Here is a 14126-nt window from a genome sequence, read left to right on the forward strand (position 1 = left end):
TTGGAGTAAATATGTGTCAAGGAGCACAGTGACAACTCAGTATTCGCAAGGACTACATACATATTCCAGGATTTCATATCTTCTGCAGCTCTGAAGTTCTTTGGCTTAAAAAGTTTCTTTTCTGAAAGTATTTTTGTTGTGAATATTACTGCATTCCCAATCAATGGGCACAGAAGGTTTGTGCTTTCAGAGTTCACCAGTGAACAGATTTCAGAAAAGAAGGGAACAGCTTCACAAATGGAGAAGCTACCTGCTGTGCTCTTTCAGCCATTTCTGTGTTCTCCTTATAACTGCAAAAATAGATCACCAAATCTCTTTTCATGCGAATCTTTTGAATTTTCAAGGACTGTGCAAGGAGACAAGCATCAACAACCCAGCTTAGTTGCACCACTTCACTTAACATCTCACTTACGATGTATTTTTAAGAAGTATTGCAAAAGTCTTAAACTGAATGGACCTGCTAGCAGCATGACTTGCAGTCCCTGTAAGGTGTAAGTGCCAGTGCTGCATTTGTCAAAGCAAATTTGACCATTTCTCACTTATTTTGAAAAGTACAGAATTGCTGCTGCACTCTTGGGGAAGGTTTAACTCACTACCTGACACAACACACATACACACTCCTGTCATAGGGTGATATTCCTGCATTTTGGCTTCATGGTAGGAGAAGGGCTAGGATGGGCAGTATGCAAATGCTTCTGTAAGAAGCTATGTGACCTTGGGTGAATAAAAAAAAAAAAAAGATTTTGTTGTGCTAGTGGAATAATCTCCACGGATGCTGTATACATACTTAGGAAATAAGTTAAAATCTGCAGATATCCTATATAGTGGGTCAGAAAGACCTCCAAAGCCTTGCAAATGACTAGACTAATGGTGCCATCTGTGAAACAGCTACAATTTGCACTAGGAAAAAAAATTGGTCTTTAGAGCAAATACATCATGCCTCTAGGAACAGACAGTAAAGTGCAGTTAATCAAGTCACAGTGAACAACATGCTCTTACCACCAACCAGGGTCATGCCTGACTGGAAAAAACCTTTCTGTTTCTCCCTCCTTATCTTTACCAAAGCAGTACAGTCCTCAGCAGGGGTGTCCCAAGTTTGTCTTCTGCTGTTCCTCCACTAGAAACACTGGTGAAGCAACATAAACTCACTCTGCCTAGAGACTTCTAGAGGAACTCTTTTTGCAAGAGGGCAATCTGCCAAAGGCATACATCTTGTGTATCTCCTCCAGCAGTGTTCTACCCAAAGTAAAAGCAAGAGCACCACTTGATTCTCAGAAGGAAGAAGGCCTGTTCTGCCAGCAGCTTGGCTTCATACAGGAGAGGATTGCTTAGCAGCGGATTGCATATCAGGCCCATGATCTCTGCCTCCACTATTTCTGAGTTTCACTCAAATGCAATGAAGGAAAGAAGGCAAATATGACTACAACCATGGCAAGACTGAAAAAAGAGTCTCTCTAAGATTCTTGGGGCATCTCTTCTTAGGTTCCTGCAGTGAATCTGAACTGCTTTGTTATACTCTGTAACAGAACAGAATAGGCCCATATATCCTCAAAAATGTTAATTAATATCCTATTAAATATCCATGTAAAATGGTTATTCCAAGGAATGTTCATTCTATTCCAATCTCTTAGAATTATAGAAATAGAAACAGAGATTTTCAATGATTCTGCAGGAAAAGAAATGAAAGAAAAAGCTACAATTTTCATGCCACCATAGAGAGCTTCAAGGGAAGAAACACTATTTTCTATGTGCAAGGGGCATTATCTAGATTGGAGAAATAAGCATGCGGATAGGAGGCAGGACTCCTAAGGTTTTTCAGCTCACCATGTAGCTGTGTGAAAAGGGATGAACATTTCCAAAATAACAGACTGTAACCTTTCTGGCAATTTGACATACTGTTTAAAAATGTACTTATTAGTAAAATAATATAGAAATGTTTTAAACACCTGTGTCTGTGACAAGTTACAGCTTTCTGAAGAAGGATCAGCAAAAGCAATATGCATGTTAAGGGCTGTTTTTGGTAATGAGTTGGACATGAATTTTCATTTCACAATAACTAAGATTCAGGCTGATAAACAAAATGACAGTTTCAAACATTATTTTTTTTATTTAATCCCAATTTGACTTAATTGTTAGAAATAATTTTTAAACGCAATCAAAAAAACTTAGTTTCACCTCACTAGGCACATGTATAAAATTCATGTTGCAACCAGAGGTCAACAGGTCTGTTCTGTGTTTGCTCATACAATTCGCTGTTCCTGAGAAGCCTGAGTGTTGAATAAGGAATTGCCCTTTGTGATTGCAACCCAGACTTGCTCATTCTAATTGATTAACTCCCAAAGTCTTGCAGGTGTTCAGAAAATAAGAGATTTCTATCTAACATTCCTTACATTCATCATCGAGGTATCTGCACAACTCCACCGCATATGCATGAGTGCCTACCACCAAGCCTAGATTAGCAAATCCTTTTCTCTTCTATTTTATACTATAGATCCTTCCAAGAACATGATGACCACATCAAGGGCTGAGCACAGAGGAGACTTGTTATGTTCTGTTCAGGAGTCTTCACTTGATAACTTACTAAGTATAGCACACACTACCACAGTCCTCCAGTCCAGACTGGAAAACCCTGCAAGGAGCAAAATCCCTTGATATGTAGAAGGACAGCCAAGCACAGCAAGTACAGGGAAATAAAAAATAAAAGTAAACCCAAGCATTCAGGTGATCTGTGGATTACTTTCCAACAAGTTTGAGTCCTGGAGACATGAATAACAGAATAGAATGGATAATGTAGATGGCTTCCCACCCCCAGGGTGATCTGCAGGTCGGCCATGCATGGGGTGAACATCTAGACTAGCTTCATTCCTAAAAGGAGTCCTCACAGATGCTATGGAGGTCCTGCAGCCCTTTTGGAAAACAAAGTGGACTAAACACAGACCCTGGCGTGCACAGTCAGAAGCACTGAATGTTGACTGTTTGTCAGTAGCTTTTATTTCATGCTGCAGCCTGGATGGGGGAAAAAGCAAGTGAAGAATTTTATGGGTTTTTGACAAAAAGTCAGAGAATATGTTTTAGCATCCTTGGCACCCTCTTTTAAAGGAAAAAAATACGTACCCTATTTAGCTCTGCGATATTTGACAACAGTATATACAAATATATCTGATGTGGTGCTTAGAAAGATGGTTTAGTGGTGGACTTGGTAGTGTTTGGTTAACGGTTAGACTCGATGATCTTAAGGGTCTTTTCCAAACTAAATGATTCTAGATTATATGATTCTGTCTAAAGCACAGTCTTTATCAGCATTCACTGTAATGAGAACCTGACATCTCTGTAACTTTGTATATTGAAGGAAAAAGCCTTTGGCATCCTCTGTTCCTATTAGCATTCCAGTGCCGGAGCCAGGACTCATTCACAGAAGGAAAGCAAAAGGAGTAAAGCTACTGATGGCTTAAAGGGGTTGCCTGTTCAGTAAAGGCAGTGAAGCAGGTCTTCTTTGGGGTGCCAACACAAGTTCTAGATTTCATTTCTGTATGGGGTTTGTCCGTCAGATTTGTCCTGTTCCACCCTTACAAGCAGATTGCTGGGAGGCACCTCCTATAGCCTGGGATTAGATCTGACTCCTTTGAAAAAGTTGCAGAAACGGAAAGTAGAACCTATCTCATTTAGAAAAGCTAAGCTCCAAAATGCAGTCAAATATCTGTTATCACTTAACAGATACATTCGTCTCAGGGGAGCACATACCTCTGTGTAGGCCTGCGTTACTTGTTCATACAGGGTCTGATGATGATGGATGGCTAGTTCCAGGTCTTGCATTTCGGAGGGGAGGCCTCCTTCACTGCACATTTTGCACCAGGCATCCACACCTGAAAGGAACTGAAACAATTCCAGGAACAATGAGAAACAGTGACACAGAACAACATCTCATCAACATTAGAAAACTTTTGTCTGTAGAGCGCCAGGTACGACTGCAGCAAGGACTGAGGAAAATGTAACAGTTATAAAGGAGTTCTTTTGAGCACCCTGGAACAGCACATTCCTGTCATCTCCTCAGTACCTGAAGAACACCTAGGTCCAAAGGAATGTTTTCTGTTTCTTCTGGGCTAAAACCAAATGCTCCTTTAACCCGGTTCAGAAAACACCCATTCTATGAGTCTTTGCATACCATGCAGGAAGGCTACAACATTGCATTCCAAAAAGGAATGCTGCAACATGTTTTAAAAAAATATCAGCACGCAGCACAAAAGGACACAGTTACAGTTCCAGCTGTATTTGGCACTGTCTCAGCTGTCAGTCTTCCCTCAGTCGCTTACCTGTCCTTAACACTACTAATTTGAGCAATAGAAAACTCCCATTAAAATCAACGCTGACATCCATTTCCGTGTAAGGCAGACAGTCTGTATTCAAATAGTTCCCAACTGAGGGCCAGCTCAGCAGGATTGCTAATAGGATACCAAGGTTTTAAATCCCCGGGTCACACATTTGATTCTGGCCCAGGTCAGCAGTGATCAGATACCATTACCATCTGATGGCTGCTAAGCAGCTAATGCAAAATGAGCTGTTGGTCTCAGTCCAGTTCCTGGTGGGCAGACATCCACAAAAAGGGAGGAAAAAAAATCATTGCCATTGCAATTGATATGGTTTAGCACCTTGGTTGGAAGCCCTAACAGACAGCCAGAAACTGAATGGCTTTTGGGAGCAGAGGGATGGAAAGAAAAATTTTTCCAGTCTTAAAGGCCTCCAGAGCAGTGCTGATGCGCTTTAGTGGAACAAATTGGGGAAGCTCTCCTGGGTGCTGTCTGTTCTGTAAAAGAAAAGAGGAATTTAGTCTCTAAGGTTGCCATCCTCTTTTTCTTTTAAGCAGGGCTTACTTCAATGACACAGCTTACATGTTCATATTTTGTCCATACTAAGGGCCTAATGCCGCCTCTTTAACTTCTCATTAATTTTCTCTTCCTCCATCTTTCTGTTGAACCAGCCTGCCATACTTTCGGGCTATTTATAAAAAAGAACAGCTAATTATACAACAGATGCAGTGCCCTGTAGGGTGAATGTATAATACTATAAAACCACCCCCAGGATCACAGCTTTATCCACTCCTGAAATGTTCACCTGTGGCTTGTTAGCAAAGCACTCACTCACAGCATGAAGGGCTGTGACATTCAAAGCAAAGAATTTCAATTCAACTCTGGCTCTGGCATCAGCATCCTTTTTTATTAGCAGTGTAAAGCTATTCACCATGCTGCTGTGTAATCAAGACTATAAAGTGTTTGCATTGTAAACACTTCTTTTCAATGCACAAAGATTCAGTGACAAAGATGAATTCCTAAATGTTCACGTCTACAAAGTACAAATTTCCTAGTGAAAACTGTGCTTTCTTGAAGACTGGAGGCAAGGATGGCAGGATCTCTTGTGTTGGTTTGACTCCTGATCTGTTGAATCTCTTCAGATGAAATCCCCAAACACCCTTGCATAATGCTGAAGTCATCATATTTTGTGCCAAGGTAGTGGAATTCACATCATTTCCTATGCAGTTTTAAGAGCACAGAGCTGAGATCAATCCCTTTTGGGGCTGTTAGATGAATCTCTTGGGTTGAAACAGTGAACAAAAGACCTTTACACCTTACAGACCAGTGCTCCTGCTGCTGGAATCACACTCTTATGGCTCTTATCAAAACTGCTGAATTCTACCAATTTCAGTACAAGCTCCTATAGTCATGTTACTTATGTATCGTCACATGCCCAGACTGTGATTTGCATAGTAGGCGGGAGAAGTCTCAAGAAGATCCTATGCACATAACCACATTTTCACCTTGTTGTCTCCCATCTATCTTTCTTTTGTCTATCTATTGTATACAGACAATGTGACATCAACAATTTACATCAGTAATTTCACTTCTGCCACCAGCAGGAGCAGTTGATATCACCTGTTTTAAAAAGTTTTAAGAAATGCAGCCTGTCAAGTGTTTTACTCTTATACAGTGCGTAGTGATCTGTGCTGTGTGTATAGATTCATGTAGGGAGAGCAAATGTTTTTTAAACGATTTCTGCAAAGTGTTAGTTCATACCATAGGACTATTGATTTGGGTATTTTGAAAAAAAGCAGCTATCTTAATTTTTATTACTTGTCACACACTGTGGCAGACACAAAAAACTTTACTAAATGTAACCCTTCATGCTAGAAACACATTCATATCACAAAATCACCATTTCACCGAGTTGAAAAAAGATGCATTTAAAATCATAAATTGCTAACTGTTAGGTTGGAACAGGAGCTGTTACTGTCCACTGGATACTCAATACCATTTAAATCAATGGTTTAAATTTCTAGTTAGCCCACAGACTAGAACAGCTCCTGTTGGGAACATAAAAGCTGCTTAAATATTATTTGAAATGACAGGCTCCAATAATTGTCCATGTTTTTCAACACTTCAGGAAAGATTGAGAAAAATTTCTCTTAAAAAAAAAATAAAATCTTCAAGGTACCTTTGTGCCTCTGATCCAATCCAAAAGTAACTTTAAAGTAATGACCTATGCTCACTTCTAACTCAGGGCCTATTCAGCTAAGTTGCAAATTCTGTATTAAGTCAGGTAATAATGTATTCTCAGACCACTTCTTACTAGCTTTCCTCAGGGACTGCTACACGTATTTCTCCACATTTTCTGCACAGTCCTTGCTTACTGCTTGCTACGCCTCTGCATGAAAGCTGCAGGATAACCAGGATAGTTCTCCTATACCACAGAAAAATTAAAACCAAACTCTAGCGTACTTTCATGCTCCACAGTGGCTGTGGGGAAAGATGGGAAGATGGTCATGAAACAGCTTTCCTCAGTGACCTATAATATCTCTTGATGCCGTGAATTTTTTGTATGAGGTTAACTGTGTATTTCCTGTTGTTTCTGAAATTTCCCTATCTAATGCAGAAGCTGTCTTGGTCTTATTCTGCGTCTTATAGATATCAACTGGCTTTTCCTTTCCTCCCTTTCCTCAAATTCTTCCTCCCTTTTTTCTTTTCCTTTCTTTTTCATATCCTTTCCTCAAATAGGGGAGTTCAGGATGTGCTTAGAGAGAGCCAGGCAGAGATGAGAGATAAGAACAGTAGTCTTCCTGGTTGGGGAGTAAGGTAGTATGAAACAAATGGTCAGGGGTCAGTTTTCAGAGATCAGTACAAACGTCTAGTGTGTGCACCTAACACCTGCTACCTTAAATAGTGCTTGTGCACTTCTGAGGGTAGACTCTGACCCAGAATTAATTGGGTGAGATTTCTCAGCTGACTGAAGACATTAATTTGCTCATTCTGACAGGAGCTGTAGGGTGAGCTTCTTATGAACACTTTAGCAGACTTTCAGAGATTACATTCAAGAAACGGAGGACACCTGGTATGTCTGCTTCCCCTGCCTGGCAGTTAGTGGGCCAGAATTTCATCTGGAGTAAATCAGCACAGCTCTCTTGAAATCATAGTGAGATAAGGCATGCTCTCCTATGTTCTCTTGCAACTTTGAATAGCCTCAGACATACCTAAAGATACAGAAGCAGGTTCTCTTTTGCACTAGAATACCTCCATGCTAGCATGAGAAGCAGGGGGGGGGAAGAGAAAAGAAGAAAAAAACCTCAAATAACCAAGACATTTGTAGCACGTGGAATTAAGGGACATTTGGGAAACACCTCCACTGAATATCCTGAGTTGCACCTTGATGTGGACATAGTGGTTGTCTGGAGTTTAGTTTGCTGGCTTTTGATCAAACACACATGCTGAAGAAAGCTTGGCTGGAGGCTAAGTTGGTAAGATTTGTCTTTTCTTTCTTTCTTTTCTTTTCTCTTTTCGTGATGATGGTTTAGTATGTACAAATTATGTTTAAAAAATTTAAAGAAGACACACGCATGCACACACACACAAAAAAAAGAAGAAAAAGAAAGAAGCAAATGGCAGGGGGGAAGGGAAGCTTTGATCCAGGAACTCATTCAGCCGAGCCCCATTCAACATGCCACATGTATCTGCAATAAGAGCCAGGAAAGCAATGTGATTCTGAGGCACGTGAAGACAGATGTGAAGTTCAATTCCCAGCAGGGTTGACTCAGCCTTTCATCCTTCCAAGCCAGACAAATTGTATTCTGTGCAGTTTTCTGTGTGGGGTCTTTAGGAAGAGACCTTGAAAAACAAGTTGCTTCCTGCTCAGCTTGCATATTATAGAGATCGTAGAGCTTTTGATAAATCTCTGTCCCAAGCCAATAACTTCCTTGTAGACTGGGGTGTGCCAAAGGCTGAAAAATTATGGTCCTAATAGACTTGCTTCCTCTTGGCATCACAGAGAACTTCAATCAATAGGAAGGAATGAACAAAGAGACTGCAGCAGCTTATCGCAGTGGAGAAGGAAAGACAATCTGCATATCAGATCAGTGCGAGGGAAGCAGGAGTACACTGTGGGAGAAATGGTTGGATCCACAACAAGATTACCTTTACTGACAGAACAAAGGGAGCAAAAAAAGATTTGGTCTGTGACAGAGGAAGTAGTGGGTTTATCCACATCTTTGCCTCAGAGATTTAAGCTTTATTTATTGTAAAATAATGAAACCCCAATTTCAGTTAAAAAAACCAACAAACAACCAACTGTGGGTGATACCAAATAATAAAGAATCACATTTGGAATGAATGTTTGATAGACAACAGACTAAGTTATAGACCAAATCCCAAACACCTCACTCTTTATACTATACAGAGGTCAAATGACTAAATTATTAGCATTCAAATAATTGGTTTATCCTACCAGTGTTACTAAAGCAAGGCTGAAATTTTAGACCTGGCTAATGAACACACTGACTCCCACATTTTTTTGCAGCAGCAGTCTGAGTTTACAGGTTTCACATCAGCACTTATCTTCCACTCAGTTGTCTCTTATTGCAAGTGAGGAGCAACTGCGTTTCACAATTAGCAAATTCTCCTGTCTGTTAGTAATGAGAGACTGGCTTCTGTCAGACAGTACAAACTTCAGTTCCTTATGAAGAGGTGCTAAGGCAGGACTGGGTTTTTCAGACCCACCCATACAATTGTAAAGATAAAAGACCCAAAGCTGAAAGTGACATTAGTGTAGCTTTTTTTCAAGTTAAGGCTGAGGCAAAATACCCACTTTGACACTATTCAAAAGGCAGGAAGACAAAAAAATATTCACCTGTACCTTCACAGACAGTTCAATACAGCTTTCTGTTTTATTGCTTTTCACGCTATACAATACCTCAGCAACTCCTCATAAATTGCAAACAAGGCTGACACTTCAGAAAAGCAGGGGAACACTTGCAAAAAAAAACAAAGTAAAATACCCCAAAACCTAAACACCAAACAAACAGGAAAGAACTAATTCATTAATGAACCTTAAACATTGTCATTGTTAGTATAGACTGGATATGAATTATTTTTTGATTTTTCTTTATCAACATATGATGACTGACAATTATTAACACGAAGACTACACCTAAACACTACAGTGCCTGTTGTACTGAGATGAAAGTTCTTGTACTGGGCATCATCTTAGTGTATCAGTCCCATCAGAGCCACTGAGTGTGCTTACATGAGTAAGTGCCCAGTAGGGTGAGTAATTGCTCTATGGTATGGCCCGTTGTCAATAAGGAACACAAAATAAAGAAAACTCCATTATAATTCTACACTCAGAAACAAAAAATAAAGAAAAGCTTTACTCTTTGAGCTAAACTTTTCCATACATATATCCTGGCTTGTGAGGCATGGTTTCTGGCTTATCAGTTATAATTTCTTCTTCAGACACTTGAAGTATGGGTCATTTTACAAACATCAAGCATATCCACTTAGTAGCTTTTATACTAACTACTTGAAAAGAACAAGGACATGACAATACTGCAGAGAGCCCCAAAGCAGTGTTTGTCGCTAGAAAATTAATGTAAACAATGTATGATCAAAGTTGAACAATCACCATTAGGTGGACCTGGTTTAGGTACAAAATAAGCAGAAGGTTTATTTATTTTAAATCTTTTGTAGCTATGAAATTATGGGACAATTCTGGTAGTTGTTAAAGACACAAACCAGAGTTCAGGGACACAGAAAATGTTATTGGATGTTCCTAGCTGTCTCTGAAATCTCTATTTAGCGAGGTCTAACAAAGGTTGGGGCTATGGAGAACACTTGAAGAACAGGTGGTGGAATGAATTCCAGAAGTTTCATTAACAATAATGTGCTTTGGCTCCTAGAAATTGTCTGCTGGTATGGGTCTATGTCATATATGTGACTATTCCTGTGCACATAGCACATACCACCTGTACATATGAGTGCAGATACATACTGTTTTCCTGACCATAATAACCCTGAATTTATCCACAGCACTGATGAAATATTAGGCAACAGAAATAAAGCAGCATGTTACTGCACCAGTGCATTTCAGTTATGATCAGATTCTTTCTCATCACTAAGCCGTAAACATATTTTCTTACCCATTCAGGGAACATGTGCCAGGTTTTCGGGGGAAATGTTACTATTTGGTTTTGATACACTGATCCACTAGGAACAAGGCTTTTAATCTCACTGCATATAAGCCAAAAGCCATCAGGTAGTAATTTCAGCATCATCATTATCAAAGTAGCAGTGGATCATTTTGCCACTCACAAAAGCAGCTCACCTGTTCAGCTTTCTGGTGAAAGACAGCAGACATGGCTAAGATGGTGCTGCGCTCATCCAGAGCTGCAGCAAAACTCTTCCACTCTTGATCCAGCTGGCTAGATATTTGTTTAATTTGCTGAGAAGCATAATGGCCTGCCTCGGAAAGCCTTGATGCAACAGACATGATCCGATTGATGTTGACATAGGCATTCTGAAAATTAAAAAGCACACATAAATAAAGAGAAGGAAGAACCATGACCACCCTCTGCCTTCATTACACATTCTAAACACCATCAGTTGGAGTAAAGCTGAGCAGTTCACCGAGAGCAACCAACCATGTGCTTAAATATGCACGAATAGCAGGTGTACTACCTTCCACTCTAAAAATACATCCCTCAGCAACCTTTTTGCACATCTATGCCATTATCTAACACTCATCTCCCCCTCTCTCCTTGAATTTATTTATGTAAAACTAATTTGCCATACTTTAGCTATTTACTCACCTGTTAGGGTCTACTCATTGCTTCTATCTTATTCTTGATATTTCTGGATGCTACATCCACATATTCACAAGTGAAATGTTTGCTTTCTGTCCTTTGAGAACTTTCTGACAATCCTTTATAGACATGCAGTGTCAACAAATGGAAAAGTCTCATAGAATTTAAAAGAGCTCATAAAGATATTCTATAGAAATATAAAAGTTTCCATAGAAAAGTCCATGAAATTATATTCTTCAGTTGAAATGTTATCTTTTCTGCAAGTTATTTTAAGCTGTTCTCCAGCAGAAATATCATTTAACTACATTCTGAATTTAGAAGGATTCAAAAAGCCTACTAAAAGGGTAATATTTTCTGTTCTTTCATAAGAATTTTCCATGATGGTTTTCATTCAGCCTTGAAGCAGTGGAAGGATAGTTTTTTCCTCAAACTGAACTGTGGACAGCAATGTAATTGCATTACAATATCCTGTTCTGCACAGGAACATAAATCTGAAAATAAACAGCCATCATGACAATGTCTTACAAAGATGCACCATCAAAAGACAAATGACAGCTGTCTTGCCGATTTTTGGAATGTCGTTTGATGTAAATGTTTTTCCTTTCTCTTTCCTCCTCACCAGAGGAAAGGGACATCCCAGAATTCGAGATGTTTTGCTAATGTTGACTCACTGCTTTCTTGTCTCACCAAAGTATTTCAAAAGGACTTTAGGAATTTGTGACAGTAGAATCTGTAAGACCCCCTTATGCACAAAGACAGACACAGCCCTGATGATTTTAACAGTATTACTCATGGGCAAATAAATCAGAGGTGGAAGTGTTTGTTGGAGCAGAATCTCATCATAGTGAGTGGGAGCACAATGTGGAAAGGTATCCGTCAATCCAAATATGAAATACAACAGAGCACTGCCAAGGCAGGCACAGGTCCAAACTAAGTTGTGAAGCAGGGCAAATTATGTCTGTAAAGTGTGTGGGTTAACTACAAAGTACACTAATCGTAGCTGTAGATGCTAAAGGAGAGAAAGATACGGCCACAGACTTTACAGCCACTCTGCTGTCCCCAGTAGAACAATGACTGTGACATCTGTTATATAAATAACGCAGACCTAAAGCAATATCCAGCCTCCAGTTTTGTTTTTTCCCCTTATCACATAGCCTTTTCTTAAAAATTGGATTTGGCTCAAAATTGTCAGATTAATTTTAAAGAAAGAAATATTTTTTTTTTCGTATGATTAGAGAAATTGATCAAAATTGTTCTGGAGTTTAAAGTATACTAAAAAAGACAGTATGATTTGGAATTTTGACCACCAGCTGCAGTCAAACACTTCTTTGCATCCCTCTAGGTTAGAAACTGGAATTTAGACTAAATATGTAAGCCCTTCTCCCAGAAAGTCTTCATGATTGAGCCTCAGCCAAGATCATTTTCCAACATTTCAGGTCAGCTCTTCTGGTGGAAAGCAGCATAGCATCACTGCTTGTGATCACAAAGCATCACAAAGCTTGGATGAGTTATGCCAAATGAAGACATGGAATTTCGGTGTGTTTAAACGAAAAGTTGCTGAAAAAGTTTTGATTTCATGTAAAAAATAGTTGCTTTCATCTTGCTGTCATTTCCCCCCCCGCTGCCCTGCAGAATTCTCTCGGCCGTTGCAATGCAAGGAGCATGGAGGAAAACAACTGTGAATACCTTGGTTTCCTGTAGCTGCAGTATATAGATGTATTAACCAGTAGAAGGGTAAGGGTAAGATTAGTTGAAATACAGCAGATGTTCTTAGAGTCTGGTTTTTAAGTTAGGGAGATTTATATATTGTTATGTCTGTTTGTTATATTTTTATACAGAGATGAAGATTTTTATGGATGAAATTTCACTTTTCTAGATGAGAATTTTTAATGGAAGAGTACCAGCCCATCCTGTAGCCAACCCGCTAACTCCATAGCTTTTCCAGCAGAAAGCAAGGAGCTGTTTGGGAGTTACCTGCTCACACCTCCATCCTTAGCGCACCAAGTGTAACTGGCTCAGGGAACAGAGATTTCTGAGCTTTCCATGTTGCTTTCTGAGCAATAAATAGATTTGAGTGCAATATCATGTGACGTGCTCTTCTGCATAGCTCCAACAGGTAGTGCAATGGAGGCACCGCCTACTTCTGGACACATGCATTCTTTACCTCTGCTTTATCTGTCCCACCTCAGTGAAGCAGAGACATTGAAGTGGGGCTTAGACACGCAGGACTTGTCCAAGGTCTCACAGAAAAACAAGACAGAGCAAAGACTTGGTCAAAGATCTGGAACTCGAGATGTCACGTCCGACCAGACGTAACACATTTTACAGTCTCAGGACATTTACCCTGTCCTGTGTCACTAAGATGGGATCTCTGGGAAAAAACTGGGAAAGATGGGCTCTCTGTTGTGAACTGAGGTAAAACACAATATGGCTTTAGGGCACTCAAGTATTTAATTTCAGTAGAAACACATTTCATTGATCACAATCCACAAAATGCAAGACATTTCGTCCCCACCTTGAAGTAGAATAAAATTGTAAGCCACGTTTTTTCATCTTTATCTGCCAATATGCAATGTTCTGAGTAAAATGGAACAAAAATCTATCCTGCCAAAATTCAACTGTTGACACTTCACAAAGTTAAAGTTTCCTTTCCCTCTGGTTTGTTCACCTCTAAAAACTGAAGGAATTGAGATTTTTCTATGTCACTATTATATTGAACTTTTTATCCTAAATAAATTAAACAGAGCAACTAATGTCTATGACTTTATTTTTCCTTTAGGCTGGAAAATCCACTACTAGCAGGTTCATAGAGAGTCTCACTTTAAATATAAACTAAGGCCTCATCCTTTTTTCAAAACTGAGAGGTGTTCCCAAAGAGGACTGCAAGGGATTGCTGATTTATGGCTATATAGGACTACAATAGGTCAAACAATGAGAAAACAGTATATTAATGTCTAGAAGTAAGGGTAAAAGCACTTCAGTTGACATTTTGTTGTTGTGACACTAGGAT

At 39.5% G+C, this 14126-nt stretch overlaps 1 protein-coding gene across 1 annotated transcript; it reads right to left on the reverse strand.

Annotated features, from left to right (window-relative positions):
- Window positions 1-3594: 3594 nt before the first annotated feature.
- Window positions 3595-10839, reverse strand: LOC104165077 (kalirin-like). The gene is made up of 2 exons (XM_009704612.1): window positions 10639-10839; window positions 3595-3873 (listed from the first exon to the last, which is right to left on the reverse strand). Exons 1-2 carry the CDS (start codon window positions 10801-10803, stop codon window positions 3595-3597), a joined length of 444 nt encoding a protein of 147 aa, XP_009702914.1. The 5' UTR covers window positions 10804-10839.
- Between the last annotated feature and the right edge of the window lie 3287 nt (window positions 10840-14126).

This window comes from Cariama cristata, unplaced genomic scaffold (assembly GCF_000690535.1).
Source record: "Cariama cristata isolate BGI_N322 unplaced genomic scaffold, ASM69053v1 scaffold42537, whole genome shotgun sequence".
Lineage (NCBI taxonomy): Eukaryota > Metazoa > Chordata > Aves > Cariamiformes > Cariamidae > Cariama > Cariama cristata.

Coding starts and splice junctions, on each gene's coding strand:
- LOC104165077 (XM_009704612.1), bottom strand. CDS start 10,803: ATGTCTGTTGCATCAAGGCTTTCCGAGGCAGGCCATTATGCTTCTCAG. Junction 3,874..10,638: donor TTCACCAGAAAGCTGAACAG/GTGAGCTGCTTT, acceptor GAATTGTTTCAG/TTCCTTTCAGGTGTGGATGC.